The sequence below is a fragment of the Cydia fagiglandana genome, chromosome Z (assembly GCF_963556715.1).
Source record: "Cydia fagiglandana chromosome Z, ilCydFagi1.1, whole genome shotgun sequence".
NCBI classification, from domain to species: Eukaryota; Metazoa; Arthropoda; class Insecta; order Lepidoptera; family Tortricidae; genus Cydia; species Cydia fagiglandana.
The window spans coordinates 32,986,966-33,007,717 of NC_085959.1; the positions used below are offsets into that span (position 1 = coordinate 32,986,966).

Below are 20,752 nucleotides of genomic sequence, written 5' to 3' on the forward strand. Positions count from 1 at the left end.
TTGTATATTTAAGCGGTTACATAGCTTATAGACTGTTGAAGAACGTAAGCTGTCAAATGTGTTCTAATTTGCTGAAACTGGAAGATGTTACAGATCACCCAATGTATAAATTTATAAGCTTGCGGGAGTGGTGGCAAGAAAAGAAATCATTAACGTACCCATCTATCCAGCTGTGTCGTACAATTGAGGAAGCGAAAAACTATTTTGAAAAAAATAGTCATTTATTATATGAAGAAAATGTCGGGCAAATGTTTTGCACACTCTTTGCGGCAAACATTAACATAACCTGGTGGACATGTAAGGAACATGAGGATTTCATGAAAAAACAATTATTTTGGCTTGTGACCAAAATCTTAATTAGAAGACAGTGCCAAATATTAAATTCGGATATTATTAAAACAGAAGAAATTTCTGCGAACGCTGCAAAGATAGCTCAACTAAGAAGCGCTGCAAAATAATATATGTAATAACGAGTATGCAATATCAATTCCACGCGGACGAAGTCGCGGGCAACACCGCGACTTCGTCCGCGTGGAATCTTATCTTCAACATTTTACATCTTTAGTACCTATAATTTTCATATCCAAGCAATGTTGACATTTTTTAGCAAGTTGTATGAAGTTTTAAGTCAAGTGGATTTTGATGTTGGTTGCTGAAATTACTTTTCTTGTATTCTCATAATAGGTACCTATGCCCTTATACAAAGATTCAAGTTCCGCATTCCGCACTCACTAAATATCTGATCTCCATACAAACTTTCAACCCCTTTTTCACCACCTTAGGGGATGAATTTTCATAAATGCTGAAATGAGTTTTCTTGTATTTTAATTTAAAACGTTTTTACAAAGTTTCAAGTTCCTTGCTTAAAATAAAATTTGCACCCGCAGACAAACTTCCATCCCCTTTTTAACCTCCTTAGGGGTTGAAATTCCAAAAACGTTGCAATCACTTTTTTTTGCAATCGGCTATTATGCCTTTCTAAGAAGTTTCAAAACCATTTGTAATGGATTCAAACTTTCAACCCCTTTTTAACCCTGTTAGGGGATGAATTTTACAAAACGCTGAAATTACTTTTCCTGTCTTCTAATAATATCCCTAAATACAAAGATTCAAGTCCAACACTCGAAAAAATGTTTGATATCCATACAAACTTTCAACCCCTTTTTCATCACTTTAGAGGTTGAATTTTCAAAAACGCTGAAATTAGTTTTCTTGTATTTAAATAATATATCTTTCAACGAAGTTTCAAATTCGTAGCTCAAAAGAAAACTTTAACCCCATACAAATTTTACGTTCATAACATAAGCGTATTGTAATAATAAACTATCTGTATCATATCTTTAATATGTTAAATAAAATTATTTTTATATTTTGCTTTTATTTTATTAATCCTAGTGATACTCAAAATTTACTGTTACTATAGTACAGTACAGCAGCATGTACAGTCGCCATCAGATATATCGAAGCGGCCAAAGTGCTCACAAATATCTGAACACGCCTCTATTGTCATGGCGCTAGGTGCGTGTTCAGATATTTTTGAGCACCTCGGCCGCTCCGATATATCTGATGGCGACTGTATCGCACATTTATCGATATCGATAAAGAGTAGGTACGCCAGTAGTGGCAAGCCCTAGTGTTGTTTTTTTTTGTGTTGGCAATATTGACATGTATTTGGTGTGTTGGCACAATGTACGTTCATAATTCGGTTTAAGGCTTGTTCGAAAGTGCCGACTCTTAAAACGTAGTGATTATATGCTCAGTGTCGATGACAATGATAACTTTGACAATACGTGAGTGACGGATTTATTTACTATGGTTCGATAACTTTTATTATGCAATGACTTTACATTCAGCCCAGAAGAAGGTCAAACTAAGGTCATAAGGATATTTGTTGAAATATCTTCAATCCTCAATTATTATATCGCAGCAAATGTCGGAAACTGTTTAAAAACCTTATATCTCGAAATGGTTTTCGAAATAGAACATTTGAAAAAAAATGAACAATCCTAATTGATAACCAAATTTTTACACCGGGCTATCCTATTAAATTAAATGACACCAAAATAATCATTGTAAACCCAAAAATAGTAAATGACCACCAAAATTAGAACTCTATTTTAATGTAAAATTATAACGAAATTTTTAAATCTTGCTATCCTATTAAAGCAAAGTAAAATTTTCTAGTAGCATTTCGTTTCTGTATGGGTTGCAGTTCAAACCTAACCTAACCCACTTTTCTAGTAACATTTCGTTTCTGTAAGGTTCGCAGTTCAAACCTAACCTAACCCACTTTTCTAGTAGCATTTCTTATCTGAAAGGGTCGCAGTTCAAACCTAACCTAACCCACTTTTCTAGTAGAATTTCATTTCTGTGTGGGTCGGAGTTCAAACCTAACCTAACCCACTTTTCTAGTAGCATTTCGTTTCTGTAAGGGTCACAGTTCAAACCTAACCTAACCCACTTTTCTAGTAGCATTTCGTTTCTGTAAGGGTCGCAGTTCAAACCTAACCTAACCCACTTTTCTAGTAGCATTTCTTTTCTGTAAGGGTCGCAGTTCAAACCTAACCTAACCCACTTTGCTAGTAGCAATTCGTTTCCGTAAGGGTCGCAGTGTTAACCTAGCCCACTTAACTGATAGCAGTACAAACCTAACCTAACATACTTTTCTAGTAGCATTTCAGTATGCCTACCTAAGTTATGCGGTGCGGGGTACGGGGGTTGAGCGGGAGGGGCTAGTAATTTTGGCATCATTTTACTTTATTTGGTAATATGTATAAATTTTTTGGTATCATAGTGGTTTATTTAGGTGAAAATATCGCATTTATTTGGTCTTCAAGATTTGGTGATCATTAATGATTTTTGGTAATTATTCAATATATTTGGTATTCGAATACAATTTGAAGTGCAGTCGTAATTAAAATGGTGGTACATTTGTAATTTTAGGCCTTATTTTTTTGGTGTTCAGTAATTTTTTTTGGTAAGCATGATTTTTTTATTTAGGGTACCAAAGTATTTTTTGGTGGTCATTATATTTGTAGCCGTTTTGTTGCGGCCAATCGCACCCGCCCGGAAGTTTTCATACGGAATAACATGTGCAAGCGAGATCGCACTATTCATTTGTAGAGCGACGTCCCGTTCCCACCTGTCATTCCGTACGGAAACCGAAAGAAAATTCCGTGCATGTGTGGCCAGGCTCATATTCCACGACTCTTTTCTTTCCACACAGCAGAGGGCCCAAGTTCGTAAATTGCGGGTACCACTCTTTGTATGGAGCCCAATAGTCATAGTCATAGTCATAGTATTTTATTCATAAACAATACAGGATTGTGTTTGAAAATACATTTTACACATAAACTTAAAACTAAACAAAAACAAGTAAATCAACACTTGAGACTAAACAATATCGAACACTTCATCTACAGTATAAAAACACCCTCTCAATAAAAACAGTTTTAATTTGTGTTTAAAGATATTACTTTCTGATATTGTTTTAAGTTCTACAGGAAGTTTGTTAAATAATTTAACGGCCTGGTGTCTTACACAGTGTTCCTCTATTTTTGATGATGGACGGAAATTAACTTTTATATTTTTTGTGCGCGACGCTTTACGCATCTCCTGTTCCTCATCAGTTTCAAATCTTGAGCTATGTTTAACGAGATCTGTGAGTAATAAGAGCACATAAAGACTAGGCACCGTAAGGATGCCAAGTTTTTCAAAATATTGCCTGCAAGACGTCCTTTGTGGGATGCGAAACATGATTCTAATCGCTCTTTTTTGAGCGATTAGAGCTCTATTGATGTTATATTGGAAGCTGTTTCCCCATAGCATAATACTGTACCTCAACTTGGACTCAATCAGGGCATGATAAACTATTTTAAGATGTTCTATATTAATTTCATCTCTGAGCGTTCTCAGGGCATAGCATGCTGAACTAACTGCGTTCTCAATACCATCCAGCTCTTGTGTCCAGTTTAATTTGGAATCAAGACGTATACCCAGAAATTTTACAGCTTCAACTATTGCTATAGATGTTCCATTCATAACGATTTGAAGCTCGTCATTTTTCTTAGAGTTTTGTTTGAACAGAATTATTTGGGTTTTATCGGTATTTAGGCATAAATTATTAAATGTAAACCATTCATAAAAGGAAGATAATGCAAGATTGATTAATTCATTGAGCTCTACTAAGCTTTTAGCGTGTACAACAGCATTAGTATCATCAGCATACATTATTAAATTACAGTTTGGTACTACATTAGATATAAATTTAACAAGATCATTTGTAAATATAATAAAAAGTACAGGGCCTAAAATGGACCCCTGCGGGACTCCTCGTTTTACTTCCACTGGTGCAGACTTAATGGATCCTACGCAACCATGACTTGTATCTTTTATTTCTACATATTGGTTACGGTTTTCGAGATAGTTACGTAAGAGACCTTAAGTTTTGCCCCTCACACCATAAAACTCCAGTTTCTTCATAAGCAATTCATGATCCACTGTGTCAAAGGCAGAACTGAGGTCTAGAAACAAAGAATATAATACTCACTAGGAGAAGAACGATAACTCCATACAAAAAAATGTCCCCTTCAAAAGTTCGTTTATACTACTAGCGCTCGGTAGGATACCATTGTAATTAGAATTGACAACCCGTTTAGCCTAGCGGGTATTGGCAGTAATCCAGTTCAGGAAGCTAATGGTCCTGGGTTCGAATCCCGGAGAGGGAATTTCTTTTTGTATTATTTTATTTTTTGTTGGGGTCAGGTTTTTAAGAGCCCATCAACGTGCACACTAGCGCCACTGCTGAATACATTAAACTAATTTTTATGTTACTGGATTCGTCAACCTACCCGTTCAAAACTAAAACGGCCGTTTTTGTTTTGAGCTCATAGATTGACGAATCCAGCAACATAAAAACTAGTTTGATGTATTCAAAGGGTACTTAAATACACAATACAGTCAGTAGTGGCCCCTTTTTTAAATACCTGTCGTTAAATTTAAATAATCACGATTATTTATTTTAGGTGGTGCTAGTGTGCACGTTGTTGGGCTCTTAAATTAGCATATCACAAATAAATAAAGAAATACGTTATAAGATAATGATTAGGTACTATATTTAAAAATTCGTCAAATATAAAAGGTTACAAAAAGTTACGTATTATTAAGATATAAATATTTTCATTCCTATTAGGATTACTCTATATATGTTAGGAGCAATACATATGAATACATACATTGATATGGCAAATGGTTACAAGTTGTTATTACATCTCCGGTTATCGGACATTTCTGCTCCACAGCTCCACGCAGCGTTCTTGGTCACCGGAAAACTAGTCTGTATATGGAGCAGATACGTGCCCTTTGAGCTTTTTCCAATAAATCATATGACGGGCCAGGATTATATTATTATCTCACGCTCAAGCCATGATTCACTTTCTAAAACAAAATAGTCACAAATTAAACAATATAATCTAACTTCCTAATTACTGACGTCGCTAATTCCTAAGGTCTAAATTTACCATCTTACTCGTAAACAATGAGAGGTTTTACATCTATGATGGATTTAGATTATAATTTCGGACGCGATGTAGCGTCCGCGGGACTTACGGGGATAGTAAGATTAAATTATTATATTTGAATTTGGTAATTAGTACGCTCATTTTTATTTAAAGATTTATATATTTCTTACCTTGAAATTATCGCTGTTTCTGGTTTACTACAACGGTTTCCACACACACATTAGGGCTTTTCATAATCCGGATAACGCTACGTCTTACGTAGGCGAACAACGCGCGAACGCGGCGCGGCGCGGCGCGGCTAAATCAATCCTTTGATGCCCATAGAAGTGTCCTACGTAAGCGATCTCGTTGCGAACGCGGTGCGGCGCGATTTGCACGCGAATATGTGGCGGCGCGGCGCGGCGCGGCGCGGCGGCGGCCGCTTTCGCCGCGCCGCGCCGCGCCGCGTTCGCGCGTTGTTCGCCTACGTAAGACGTAGCGTAAGAATTTTTGATGAAGTCGCCATTGCCGGATACATAATACAGCAAGGAAGGAAGAGAGACAACGGTTTAAATTTAACTAAGTCTGTGCGAAGACGCATTTAGATATGTTGCTCGTACATATGAATAGTTTTTATTTTTAAATTAATAGGTAAATAAATATATTTCAAGTGAATAAATCGTTTTATATGAAAATTAATAATTTTGGCGTTAAATGACTTAAATGACAGCATTGACATTACAGACTTTTGTCTTGTTTATGTTCTTACCGGCCAGACTCAAATCAAGGCCTATCAAAGAGGCCTATTGACTAAGATTTTTTTTAAATTTTATCAAGGAGGGTAGAGGCACGTCTACCCTTCATAGATTTAATGAACATAGACAAAGACAAACTGAAATAGATAATAATTTACATATTTTAAAAAATAAATTATAATTTACATATGACTTTGACTACAGCATAAAATACAAATCAAAATATATTTGATAGAATAATTGGATTTGTTCCTAGAAATCGTATAGACAAAGCCAGTTCTAGCAATGTTGCTGTAGTAAAATATTCTTATGGTAATTACTGGCAATACAGCTCTAGAAACGTCATTCCAAGGAAGTCAATAGGCCTTGTCTAGAAATAAGCCTACTACTCTATTTTTACTATGGATCTTTGAGATGACATCATCAATCAAAAGATTAATTGCATCTACACCGTGAAATTTTAGTGGTTGTTTTCCCGCGGCAGGGCGATTTGCTATCGGTAGTACTTTCGAATTATGATAGACAAACTTATAAATAAACTGTTTTCCAAAAAAAAATATACAAAAAAATAACCTAAACTCGAACAAGCGAAAAACAATAGTAACACACTAAAACTGCAAGTCGACGACAGTTCCCGATATTGTAAACAGATAAACAAATAAACAAGCACATGTTACTTTTTTAAACTGTGTAACAGGCTAGAGTGCTTTACTGTTTGACAACTGAAATTAAAATTTACTTAGACTGTTCCTTCACGATTAACAGTTGAAATAAAACCTTTTTATTAGTTTGATGATTGCCATTACGTTGTGTCAACTTTGGTAAATCGAATAATTACATCCTCTTCGCTTATTAAACTAATGTGATAACTATGGAGTGTAGAAGTAAAGGAGAGCTATCTTTTATGATAAGACGGTTGTAAAAGTGTCCAGCTGTCAGTATAAAGAATAGTTCGAAATCTCTCCGGTGGCGCTAGTAGGTAGCACCGGGAACTAACATGAATTTAGACCTTATTGACTGAGTGAAGTACGCTGTCAGTTTTTTGAAATTTTATTAAAAATTTTCATAAAGTGATTTATTTAATTTAGGATTTCCTTGTGCAGTAAAACTAGCCGCCCCTGTCTCAGTACGCATCATATAGACTGCCACCTCTGTTATCTAGCCACCTCGGGCCTGGGCTTACCAGGCCTTAAGCCCCACATTCACACTCCTACCTTGTAGGCCCCCTCGTAGTCCGCCTCGTTGGGTAGGATTGTGTATGGGGGTTGCGGACTACGAGCCGTCCTACAAACGGCTAAACGGTAGGACGACTCGTAGTCCGCAACCCCCATACACAATCCTACCCAACGACGTGGACTACGAGGCGGCCTACAAGGTAGGAGTGTGAATGTGGGGCTTTAGGGCAAATCCACCGCTATAGGATATATTTTCTATAGTAAAAATGGGAAAAGTTTGCATCGTAAACAGTTGCCAAAGTGGGCGTAAGAGGAAAAAACAGAAAAATGTTACGAAATCCGTATCTTTTTTCCAACCAACGGTAAGTATGTAATTTTCACTACACCTTATAAAACAAAGTCCCCCGCCGCGACTGTCTGTTCGTGGGTTTGAATGTATCTTTGCGATAAACAAACTACTGGACGGTTTCAGTTCGATTTTCATGTATCAATAGAGTGATTCTTGAGGAAGGTTTACGTATATAATTTGTTGACTATAGTTCGTTTTTTTTAGCATTAGAAAGAACTTGCAAGAAGGTAAGCGATTTTGACATGTCTTTTAATTGAAAAACGCTTTTTAAAATTCAAAAACTATTACTGATGAAAGCAGAAGAATATAAATGATCGTATTAGATTCATAATTGTTACATATTTGCCGTAACTTATTTTTAAAATGTGTTTTTCAATTAAAAGACACATCAAGATTGTTTACCTAATTTCTAATGCTAAAAAAACGAACTATAGTGCGAAGCCGGTCGCTAGTTATTTAATAAAATATTATATTGTGATTTTTATATTTTTCTTATAAAATTCACAATTTCACTTCAACAATTCTTCATTTTTCTATTAATTCTCAGACTCCGGCACGGTTAGAAAGTTGGAAAAAGTCGTTAGGAATTGCATTAAAAGCAAATGATTATATTTGCCATCTTCATTTTAAAGAAGAAAATATAAATATGTACGAAAAGTTAACTATTAAAGGAGAGCTCAAATATATTCCTACACAAAGAAAAACGCTTAAGGAAGAAGCTGTGCCCACGATTGAGCATCAGTTTATTCCCATTCCCGAACATGAACTCCAAGCCAATACTATTCACATAGAGGAATCTTTCGAACCATACCCCAATCAACCTAAGGACGAGCAGCAACAACAAATCAATGCCGAGCAACAGGAATTATCAGAAGATCAAAATGATTCTAATAATTTAATGGATTATGAAATGATACAACAGGACTTTGCGGAACCATTTTTTAGTCAATATCAGGATACTAATGTAACAATAAATCCAATAGAGAATTTTAAAAGTAAGTTTCGGGCATTTTCGTTGTTGCCGCCTTTTTGGCTACATGCAGAAAATCCTAATGGGCTGGAATTTATGCGAATGGATCCAAAAACTCAGAAGATTAAACATCATATACGTTTAAACGATGATCTAACTGTCACTGTAAGTGTTTATTAATGTAACAATAAATTCGGTTGGCATGATTTGAATTTGTAACGAAACATAATTGCTATTTAATTGCAGGTAATTTTTCCCAATAATGAACAATTGCCACTAAAGGAGAAAATTAATTCATATGACAACACCTACGATTACTTAAAATCGGTTGAAAGATGGCCTTTGTGCGTTGGTACTCAGATTGACGACAATAAGTAAGTTTTGGTAGATTGTTAACCAAGGGATGAACGCAGTGAGAGTATAGTCCGAGGCTAAAATGATGCCATTCACCCGAGTTAAACACTCTACTTTTCATTTCGAATACGAGGAACCTAGCCCCAAAGCTTGTACTATGGGTGTAGGCGATAATACAACTGTTTGCAGTCGTCTTATGAATATATATACCATAATGTAACAGTTGTATTTAAAATAAAAGGATAACTCGTAAGCCTAACTTTGATTTTATTTAACATTTTTGTCATTAAAAATATTGTATGTAATGGTACATTAAATAGGTCTTAATTCTCGAACCTATCCTATTAAAACTCGACTTTTATGTGTATTTTAAGAACCCTTATTATGTAGGTACCTGTAGATTAAAGCACTATTTATACATAAACAATGGTACAGGAGAATAATCAAAGATAAAAACGAATTTATCTAATAATTACATCAATTTTCAGATTTTGTAAAGGTGTGATTATTGGTGATGATACTTACGAAAGAAATCAACAGTACCCAAGATGTAAATCTTGTCGAATATTACGAAATCGTTTGCAGAACCGTAATTCCACTTCAACTCTATTACAAAAAATGGCAGAAGCTAAACGGCGCGCTTCAAATCTTGTACATAAATGCAAGCGTCTGAAGAGGACGGTAAGTCTTATGCCGGCTACATACGTAACGATAAATCGTTGCGATAAAACTGTGCAGTCCGACTGTGCAGATAAATCGAACCGTGTGTATGACAAATCGTTACGATAATCGACAATCGGACAATCGGACTGCACAGTTTTATCGCAACGATTTATCGTTACGTATGTAGCCGGCATTAAAGCCGTAACAGACTACCGCACCGCGCCACGACCTTGATGGTGCGGTTAAAATATCTCTTTCACGCTCCAAATTATAGCTACATCCTTAGCCCCCTCCAGACTATGCGCGTGAATCGCGGGCGAAGCCGCGAACGCGAGTGTGGAGTCGATTTCGCAGGTCTGCGTTCTGGACTCCACACTCGCGTTCGCGGCTTCGCATAGTCTGGAGGGGGCTCTTAACGCACGTACGGCGACCACCTTACGACTATCGATACGTGCGCCGCACCGCACTAAAGTCGCGGTATGGTGCGGTAGTCTGTTACGGCTTTTTATCAAAAACATATTAAATAAATAAATATTAGGGGACATCTAAAGGCCCCTGTACACAATGGGCCAGCGCCGGCCAGGCCAAGGGACGCTGCCATGCGGTAGAATGAGATAGCAATATCACTTGCTCCCTCTAACGCATAAATGCGTCCCCCAGACTGGCCCACGCTGGCCCATTGTGTACTGGCCTTTACGCAGGTCAACCTAGCCCCAAACTAAGCAAAAGTTGTACTATGGGTACTAGGCGACGCTATAATATACTGTATTTGTATAATTGAAGACGTAAAATAATACAAAAAGAAACTTGAGCAAGAAGTTTTCATACATATTTTTCGAAATTATTTCGAAGTCCCTTAAGGCGTATCCAGATTAGTAAATTTTTCGCCAATCTGATTCAATTGCCCGATCGAATCAGGATCGAAGTGCGGATGCAAATACCAATTTGGCTCGCCGAATTCAACCGCCGATAATGACCGATATTACCGATAAAATGAAGTGCAGATGCAAGAATACCAATTTGTGAGGCCAGTCTGGATACCATTTCTGGATTTTTTCAATGTAGAGGGCTCTAATATCACCATAAATCTAAAATTAGAGATTGACGCCAATTTCATTTCTGATAAAATCAACCGATTTGATCAGTCCCGTCTGGATACCACTTTACTTAGCTGTTGTTTTTTATTCGCACACCCGCTTATAGACCAACAAGAAATTGTAGAAATTAAAAAGTGGCAACATCGTAGTGTCGTCCCTTTCAAATCAATCTAAGAAAACGGGACGACACTACGATGTTGCCACATTTTAATTACTACAATATCTTGTCGGCTTATAACTTTATACATTGTACCTACTTGAGTAACGAATTTCATATCGACCGTTCATATAATTGCAGAATATCCAATTAAGAGAGAAAATTTCCTTGGCTAAGGCGCAGTGTGCAAAGAAATCGGATACCGTAGTACAAGCATCTATTTCAAAACTACCTGAAGAATTTCAAAATGCCGTGAGATCATGTTTTGAAGCCGCGAAAAAAAATAATACAAAAGGTCGTCGATATACGTTAGAATGGATTTATGAGTGCATGTTGATACGTATAAAGCTACAAGAGTTCAAGGTTAATTAAGAGTAATGCATGAGTAATGATAATTTTAAAAATATACAAGGTGTAATTAATTATATCTGACCAAACTCTGAGGGGTGAATCTATATATATTCAACCCTCAGAGTTTGGTCAGTGATAACAATTTCGCCTTGTATAAAATGATAATACGAAGTCAAACTAATGTAATATTCTTTTTTCAGACCCCTTACGGAACTGTGAAAAAAAGACATTGGGAAGCGGTATTAGAGGAAGAGAATTATCGTCAGCCTAACTTAAAAATCGCTTACAAGTTAACACCAGCGCATTTGAAACCGAAAGGTTTTCAAGTAATGAATGTTCCTCTTGCAACTGAAGTATGTACCTATAAATATAATCAATAATTTTCATGGAAATAAAATTAACAAACATAATAAAACTTACAAAAACTATAGGTAAAAAATTTGCCCCAGATCGCCGTCAACGGGCAAGGTGCCCAGAAGGCTGGCCGTATTTCCCCGCTGTATAGCGATGCTAATACGCTGGGCGAAATAGTGGCCAGCCCTCTGGTCAACAGAAGCCTCTATTAAGTGCGAGCAGGGGTTTTCAGGCAGGTCTGTGTTGGGACAGGTTATAGACCAGACGTTCTTGGCCTCGGAGCAGTGCGCGGCCTCCATAGATCCAATAGAAGGACCTAGTATTTTCCCTATAAGGCTTTGAGCACCATGCACCGAGGACAAGAACGCAGGTAAGGATACACAAGAAATTTTGCGGATGCCCAGGCCGCCAAACCTAATGGGTAGGCTAGCCTGGGTCCAAGACCTTTCGTCAAAAGAGATGTTAAAGATGGATGTGAGTGTTTCAACGACCAATGTATCTAATTTTGAGACCAAATTGGGGTGTTTCCAAAGATGGGTTCCGCGAAGAATATACGTGAATTTTGGAACGAAAAGACAATGCTTAATGATGGAATAGGCTGAATGTAGATTAATTTTGGCCAGGCGGTGTGATGTCGCTGTAAAATTTTGAATTTTTGAGTCAACGAAATTTTCAAAGGATTGGTCTAGGACGGGGCAGCCAAGGAGGTGAAGCGATTCTTTGTTTACAATTTTGATGCCAGGGGCGAGTTGTCTAAAAAGGTTGATTGTATTCCCAAGTAGCACAGATAGCTCTATAACAACTCACTTTTAGTTCTATCTAACGCTCTGTGCGTTTTAAGACACTTATAACAGCACACTCGTGGTCCTACAGCTGTATAATAGATTTCAGTGATATTTATATAGCTTAGGGCTGATTAAAAGCTGCATTACGGCTCTGAAAACTACCATTAATACGCAAAGAGTGATATAATGGTATATTTGCTACGAACCTATACAGCTTTAAGGGTTATCAAATGCTTTAACCGTTATAAGGTCTGTTTAGTGGATAAAATTACGCCATGTGCTGTATAAGGAGGTAATTGTGGACTTTTATTACGTTGACTTATTAAGGGAGCACAAGTGAACTATTATGAAGCTAATAGACGTATAATGGAAAACATGTGGCACATTATACAGCTTTTCGCTTAACATGTTTACCGAAATTTTCTTAGATAATGTATATATATAATGTCAATAAACTTGCATTCCCAAACATCTTTCTCACATTAATATATAAAAGATCATGTACTAACATGTAACTAAACACTTTAACAAAATGACTTATGGTGTTGTTGCGCTAAAGGTTTTTGCTTCAATATAAATATGTTTTTTAAGGCAGAGGTGTAAAAGTATGTTAATTATTATCTTTTATTCAGCCCAACGTCAATCTTTCCCGGTATTAGGGCGCACATGTGACATATTAACTGAATAAAGGGTAACTGGTGGTCTCTTACCCAGTCAATATACACCTCTTATAACTCCTGTTACCCCTTATAATTCCATTAAATTGCTGCTACAATGCTCTTAAACAGCTATGTGAACTTAAGGCTGCATAATTTGTGCCCATTTAAGAGTTATAAAAGCTGAAAAGAGGCTTATACAGCTCTTATGCAGCTTTTTTATTCCAGCTTCAAGCGTATTCGTACTTCATTATGCGGCTGCTATACAGCTAATCTGTGCTACTTGGGTTGTCCTTGTCCGGGGACAGGAATCTGTAATAAAAAGTTCGCACTTTGAAAAATTTAGTGAGAGGCCAATTTCTTTCAGGTCTATGTTAATTTTTTTTAAATCCTCGAGGACGGAAGTCGCTTCGCCGCCGAGGGTCCCGTCATCTAAATAACATATGTTCAATTTAGAATTTAGTTCCTTAATTAAAGGATGTATAGCGAGGCTAAAAATTGCCGGGCCGAGCGGGTCGCCTTGTTGACAGCCTACAGAGGATGCCAGAACGTTACTATTATATAATAATTTTGTAGGCGAATTATAGCATTGCCAAAGGAATTTATAAATCAATAATTTTCATTGATTGTCCGGATTTATTTCGTAGGACTTTCGGCTCATCAAAACTGATATTATTAATCTTATAAAAACAGGTGTTTGGTCACGAAATTTCGGTCGCCATGGCTCACTATCAACCCTATTGCGAGGAATTGAAGGATTCAACTGCAACACAAAAATGTATTGATCTTGTATTCAATTTGATACAAGCTATGTCTTCGCGTATACCAAGAGATGCTCTGTACGTGAATGAAAATTGCAGACGAAGAAAGGTAAGAAATAGTTGGCGATTAAAATTAAGGTCAATGCGGAGAAGACCGTCTATCAGCTAAGTCCGTCTACTCAATATAACATTTAAGGGAAGACCGTCATAAAGAAAGACCGGCCGGACGGTGCCTTAAACCAGAAGTAGCCAACCTTTTAATGTATTTTTGTTAGTAGATACCTCTTATAGTGAAGAATATTTTATGCCGATTATAATTAGAATTAATATAATTATGCGTTGCTGGTAGTGAATATTATGTGTTAATGTTAATATGCCGGAACCGCCGCCGCCTCGCAACCTGAATATATCCCTTGGCACCTATACAGCCTATACTGTAATTTTTAGTTTAATATAAAAATTAGGAACATTTAAAAATTTGTATGGAATATATTTTTTGCTCCTTACTAATATCTGTAAATGTCTACTACTGACTATACTTTTGTGTAGAGAAGCGGCCGTCCCCTTTCCTCTTAATATTTCATTGTATAGCTTTGAAGCTTGTTTACTTAATGAAGAAATACTTTTTTCAGGCAATCCAGGAATTTTTAGAATTCCTTGCAGACTGGGAAAAGCTCGAAAAAAAAATACCTGTGTCAAGGAGCACGTTAACTGGATTAAAAGTAACTTTACGGGCAACACTTGAAATTTTGGATATGCTGAATGTTGCATGTGATTACAAGTATTTGATGACAGCAACCCTATCTCAAGATCCGTTGGAGGTAATTAATAATTACTAATTATGTAATCCAATGAATATGAATCTGCTTGTATGGAATCTGCATCATGTATGCTGCCTTACTTTTGGAGAAAGTCCAGAAAGCCTTTTTAAAAATAAAAAATAAATTAAAATTCATTAATTCAAGCTAATTATACTCATATTTTTACATTATTTGCATTTTGATTACACAACATTAATAACATTACATTTAAATATAATCTACTAAAATTAACAATAAAATTTAAAAATTTACAAATCACATTAAAGAATAATGATATACAATATATACACAAAAACACAACAATACATACAAAACTAACCTACACCTGTCCTTACATGCCTGATGCAACAGTGCACAATATAAGGACAGTCAAGCCGATCTGCGATCATCGCCAGGACAGTGTTGGCGCTGGCCCGCACGCGCCGCACCAGCGCAGCTGCGCGCACGCGCATGGTGGCGTGGAAACAGGCCGTGTGGGCCCCCGCGAACATGCCCGAAGCGCTACAGTAGCGGGGCAGCCCCAACACCGCCCTGAATGCGTTATTGTACTGGACGCGGAGCGCGTTGTACGCTCTTTGCGTGTAGTCCGCCCACAGGCCACACGTGTACAGCGACGTGCAGTACGCTTTGAAAAGCGTTATCTTCACGTCACTACTACAACGAGCCAAGATGTTCGCCCTTACGCACAACGCCCTCCGCTCCCGCTCCATATCCACATCATCCTTGAGGTCCGCAGTAACAATATGCCCTAGGTACTTGAAACTCTGTACTCTGTCTAAGAGAGCTCCGTTAAGCATGACAGGTGGCACATATTTTTTTAGGATACAGTTCCTACCTAGTCCATATACTTAATGTACCCATCAATATATTTCTGCCTGGTGTTTTTGGGTTTAATTCTTTTGAAATGAGGCGTAACTTTGGGCTGTGGACGTTTTTTATCGCTTACCTTCTTTCTAATGCTAAAAAAACTAACATAGCCATACAAATATTAGTACTATTATAAATGCAAAAGTGTGTCTGTTACCTCTTTACGCTTAAACCGCTGAACCAATTTAGATAAAATTATGGAGATAGTTTGAGACCCGAGGTCCTATATTTTTTTATTGAATAATAATTTTGACTTGTTTTCAGAGATTTTTCTCCGTCATGAGATATTCGTGTGGAGGAAACGATCACCCTGATCCCAAAATGTTTGCACAAGTTTACCGATTGGCGTCTTGTTTTTCCCTAATACGCCCTCCGAAAGGTTGTAACGTTTCCGGCAAAGATTTGCTGAAGAACTTACTAGGAGCAAAGGATATGGTAACTGGTTCAAACGAGGCTAAGCAAGCGTGGCTGGAAAGCCTCGACCATATACTAGATAATGGTGAACCATTGATTGATGGTTATGAAGACCATGACTACAACGAGGCTGTCACCAGTGACGCGGTGCAGTCTTACATTGCTGGGTACATCGTCCGCAAATTGCGAAAAATCGTAAAATGCAATAATTGTTTGAAACTCATACAAATGAGTCCCAATGAGGGAAAAATGTTAATGAGAAACGACGTAATCGATAAAATGGATTTATACGGCGGGTTAATTTATGCTAGTGACGATCTATTCAATCTGACCAAAATTATAGAGAAATGTGTGTTAAGAGCAATAAGCAAAGCTTTAACCAATATGGAGACGATCAGTGAAATTACGCAAGAATTACAAAAAGAAACATTGATAAAAGTTGGATGTGCCGACCATTCCAAACAAGTATCAAAAAAAGTTATCGATATGTACGTAGTTATGCGAGCCCACTTTCTGGCAAAATATGAAAATAAACGTTACGACGCAGCCAAAACCAAAACTAAAATGAACAGGAAAAATGCCAAGTTATTGTCTTAATTACTAGTAGTTCGCCCCGAACTAAGAACTCGTATTCGCTGAAAACTACTGCGCACACTCAGGTTTTGATTTCCAACTCAATCTCACTAGTGATACCTACTAATACTTTATATACGAGATTACCGCCACGTGGGATGTTGACTCGACGATCATTGTTGCGATAGTCGTCTCGGATTTTTTTCCGTCATGAGATATTCGTGTGGAGGAAACGATCACCCTGATCCCAAAATGTTTGCACAAGTTTACCGATTGGCGTCTCGTTTTTCCCTAATACGCCCGGTTGTAATGTTTCCGGCAAGGATTTGCTGAAGAACTTACTAGGAGCGAAGGATCTGGTAACCATTGATTCATGGTTATGAAGACCATGATTACAACGAGGCTGTAAACCAGTGACGCGGTTCAGTCTTACATTGCTGGGTACATCGTCCGCAAATTGCGAAAAATCGTAAAATGCAATAATTGTTTAAAACTCATACAAATGAGTCCTAATGAGGGAAAACTGTTAGTGAGAAACGACGTAATCGATAAAATGGATTTATACGGCGGGTTAATTTATGCTAGTGACGATCTATTCAATCTGACCAAAATGATAGAGAAATGTATGTTAAGAGTAATAAGCAAAGCTTTAACCAATATGGAGACGATCAGTGAAATTACGCAAGAATGACTAAAAGGAGCATTGATAAAAGTTGGATGTGTCGACCATTTCAAACATATATTAAAAAATGTTATCGATATGTACGTGGTTATGCGAGCCCACTTTCTGGCAAAATATAAAAATAAACGTTACGCCGCAGCCAAAACCAAAACTAAAATGAATAGGAAAAATGCCAAGTTATTGTCTTAATTACTAATAGTTCGCCCCGAACTAAGAACTCGCATTCGCTGAAAACTACCGCGCAGCGCGCACACTCAGGTTTTGATTTCCAACTCAATCTCACTAGTGATACTTAGGTAAGTAATACTTTATATACGAGATTACCGCCATGTGGGATGTTGACTCGACGATCATTGTTGCGATAGTCGTCTCAGCGGACGGTCTCATAGCGAAGAGTCTCGACCAACACCTAGAGACTGGAACAAGGGTCAGATGCAGGCAAATTGTGACAAAACATTCGCTGATGTTAACAAGAAATAACTCAAAATGTAGTCAATATGATGGGTGCTGAGAAAGGGGCGGCTACAGGGCCTGGGGCCTAGGGCGGCAAAGACTGCAAATCCGCCACTACATTATATACATATATAAAAATGTGTTCGGGTGTTTTTTTTTTTGTTTTGTAAGTGTTTTTTATATTTTACTTTTATATTAATATTAAAAACGAAAAACAAAAAAGAGCCTTTTATTTCTCGCCGGTAAAACAAACACAATATTATAAACTTAAATTTACATTAGGTTTAGTATTACAATAATATTTAATATTCCTCAAATCAATGTTCTATTATGCTTGGTTATGTAATAAGTAGTAAGTAATTATATTTTTTTCTTGTAATTTATTCTGCAACAACCCCTCCTGTGAGGGTGAAGGCCTCCTCCAGTGATGCTGGTCATCACAATTTCTGTTCTCTATCTTTTTCAACTTACATATGTATATCAATATTAATTTATATATTGGTATTAAATACCTACAAATACAAATAATAAAAAGCTAATAAATACTCTTATCGGGATTCGAACCCGGGACCTCCTGCTTCATAAGCGGGGTCACTACCGACAAGGCTAAAAGACCGTCAATAATTGGTTCACGATGCACAGTGGCGCCGCGGCGCGGCCTATTTAATGTTTTTGAGGGACACTTTTTAATACATGAAGATTGTTTTCCTCATCTCTACCTTCCATACAATAGGCCTTGTCTAGAAATAAGCCTACTACTCTATTTTTACTATGGATCTTTGAGATGACATCATCAATCAAAAGATTAATTGCATCTACACCGTGAAATTTTAGTGGTTGTTTTCCCGCGGCAGGGCGATTTGCTATCGGTAGTACTTTCGAATTATGATAGACAAACTTATAAATAAACTGTTTTCCAAAAAAAAATATACAAAAAAATAACCTAAACTCGAACAAGCGAAAAACAATAGTAACACACTAAAACTGCAAGTCGACGACAGTTCCCGATATTGTAAACAGATAAACAAATAAACAAGCACATGTTACTTTTTTAAACTGTGTAACAGGCTAGAGTGCTTTACTGTTTGACAACTGAAATTAAAATTTACTTAGACTGTTCCTTCACGATTAACAGTTGAAATAAAACCTTTTTATTAGTTTGATGATTGCCATTACGTTGTGTCAACTTTGGTAAATCGAATAATTACATCCTCTTCGCTTATTAAACTAATGTGATAACTATGGAGTGTAGAAGTAAAGGAGAGCTATCTTTTATGATAAGACGGATAAGTAGAACCTATTTATTTATTGTATAAGTTTGACACTTAACGATAAAATACTTCTTTAAGAAAGGAGGTGTCAATTCGTAGTGCTACAGTATTTATTTTAAAGTTAAACAGATAAAATGTTGATGCTTAGTTACCATTGAAATAACAACTGCTTAGCAACTGGTGGCACCCTGGCTGCTGACGTACGTGATTGGCAGTGCGTGTAGGTATTAATGACAGCAGCTTGAATTTGATTGCTTAGTTACCACTGACTTTTTAACCGTTATTGTCATTGTGATTAAATAAGGGTGTATGTGTTAAAGAAAAACTCAGAAGTTAATGTATTTGTGACGAACTGAAAGCCTACGTGAAAATGACATCTTAGATGTCCTTATTTTTGTGACGATTGAAGTGTATATGTTTTCTTGGACACCTTGCCCGCTCAGGTATATCTGCTGCTGACTGTACTCGTCATTTTACTGTAATCAAAACGATTAGATAATAATTCGGCAACGTCTTGTGGTTTGTGTATAATATCGCTATTGACTTTCATTACTAGTTTTACTCTTTAAGGCCAGTTGATTTATTTCTATGTCTATTAATAACGTTCCAAATACCTTTAATTGATCCTCCGGTTTTATAAATTTCCCTTTGTACGGCTAATTTTTTTGCATGTCTAATAACTTTTCTGAATAAATTTATGTATTTATCACGGTAAACTAAAATAGAAGGGTCACATATTGATTTATCTTCTCTTTCCAAACAGACTTTAGGCTCTAAGGTAACGGTAATCGTCCCATAGAAAAAATTAAAACTGTCCCTTTTTAACCGACTTCCAAATCCCAAAGGAGGAGGTTATCAATTCGGTTGTATGTTTTTTATTTTTATTTTTTTTATTTATTTTTTTATTTTTTATGTTTGTTACTCCATATCTCCGTCATTACTGGACCGATTTTGAAAATTATTTTTTTTGATTGTATGTATATGCATACAGATTGGTCCCGTTTTTGTCAAAATCCAGTTCTGATGATGGGATCCATGAGGAATCGACGGAACTCCTCAAATCTTAAAGGCATACATATGGTGATTTTTGTGTTTTTATTAACAAATCAAGCATATACATTCAAAAACGTGACATTTGATGAAGTGGAACTGCTGATGATGATCAGAACGGAACTCTTCAACGACGCATAGTTCACCTTTGGCGATTTGTCCTCTTCGTTATGTTTGTTAAGCAAGTTAAGTTTTTAAGCCACAATTTTATCAAGCTTGAGTTCTGATGATGGGATCCATGAGAAATCGAGGGAACTCCTCAAATTTTAAAGGCATGCGTATAGAGATTTTTGTATTTTCATCAGAAAATCAAGCATTTTCATTAAAAACTGTCGCATTTGATGAAGTGGAACTGCTGATGATGATCAGAACGGAACTCTTCAACGACGCATAGTTCACGTTTGGCGATTTGTCCTCTTCGTTATCTTTGTTAAGCAAGTTTAGTTTTTAAGCCACATTTCTGTCAATCTCGAGTTCTGATGATGGGATCCATAAGGAATCGAGGGAACTCCTCAAATCTTAAAGGCATACGTATAGAATTTTTTGTATTTTCATCATAAAATCAAGCATTTACATTAAAAACTGTCGCATTTGATGAAGTGGAACTGCTGATGATGATCAGAACAGAACTCTTCAACGACGCATAGTACATGTTTGGTGATTTCGAATTTCGATTTTGACTTGGACTGGGACTCA

At 36.8% G+C, this 20,752-nt stretch overlaps 1 protein-coding gene across 1 annotated transcript; it reads left to right on the forward strand.

Annotated features, from left to right (window-relative positions):
• Positions 1 to 7,650: 7,650 nt before the first annotated feature.
• On the forward strand, positions 7,651 to 12,463 carry LOC134678282 (uncharacterized). The gene is made up of 5 exons (XM_063536772.1): positions 7,651 to 8,912; positions 8,994 to 9,121; positions 9,590 to 9,782; positions 11,160 to 11,313; positions 11,570 to 12,463. The coding sequence occupies exons 1-5, from the start codon at positions 8,424 to 8,426 to the stop codon at positions 11,638 to 11,640; spliced, it is 1,035 nt and encodes a 344-aa protein (XP_063392842.1). The 5' UTR covers positions 7,651 to 8,423; the 3' UTR covers positions 11,641 to 12,463.
• The last annotated feature ends 8,289 nt before the right edge of the window (positions 12,464 to 20,752 follow it).

What these genes read in the sequence shown, in the direction of transcription:
- LOC134678282 (XM_063536772.1), top strand. Translation starts at nt 8,424, where the DNA reads ATGTACGAAAAGTTAACTATTAAAGGAGAGCTCAAATATATTCCTACA. An exon ending in ACGATGATCTAACTGTCACT is followed by an intron (nt 8,913 to 8,993) that starts GTAAGTGTTTAT and finishes ATTTAATTGCAG; the next exon opens with GTAATTTTTCCCAATAATGA. An exon ending in GAAAAAAAATAATACAAAAG is followed by an intron (nt 11,314 to 11,569) that starts GTCGTCGATATA and finishes TTCTTTTTTCAG; the next exon opens with ACCCCTTACGGAACTGTGAA.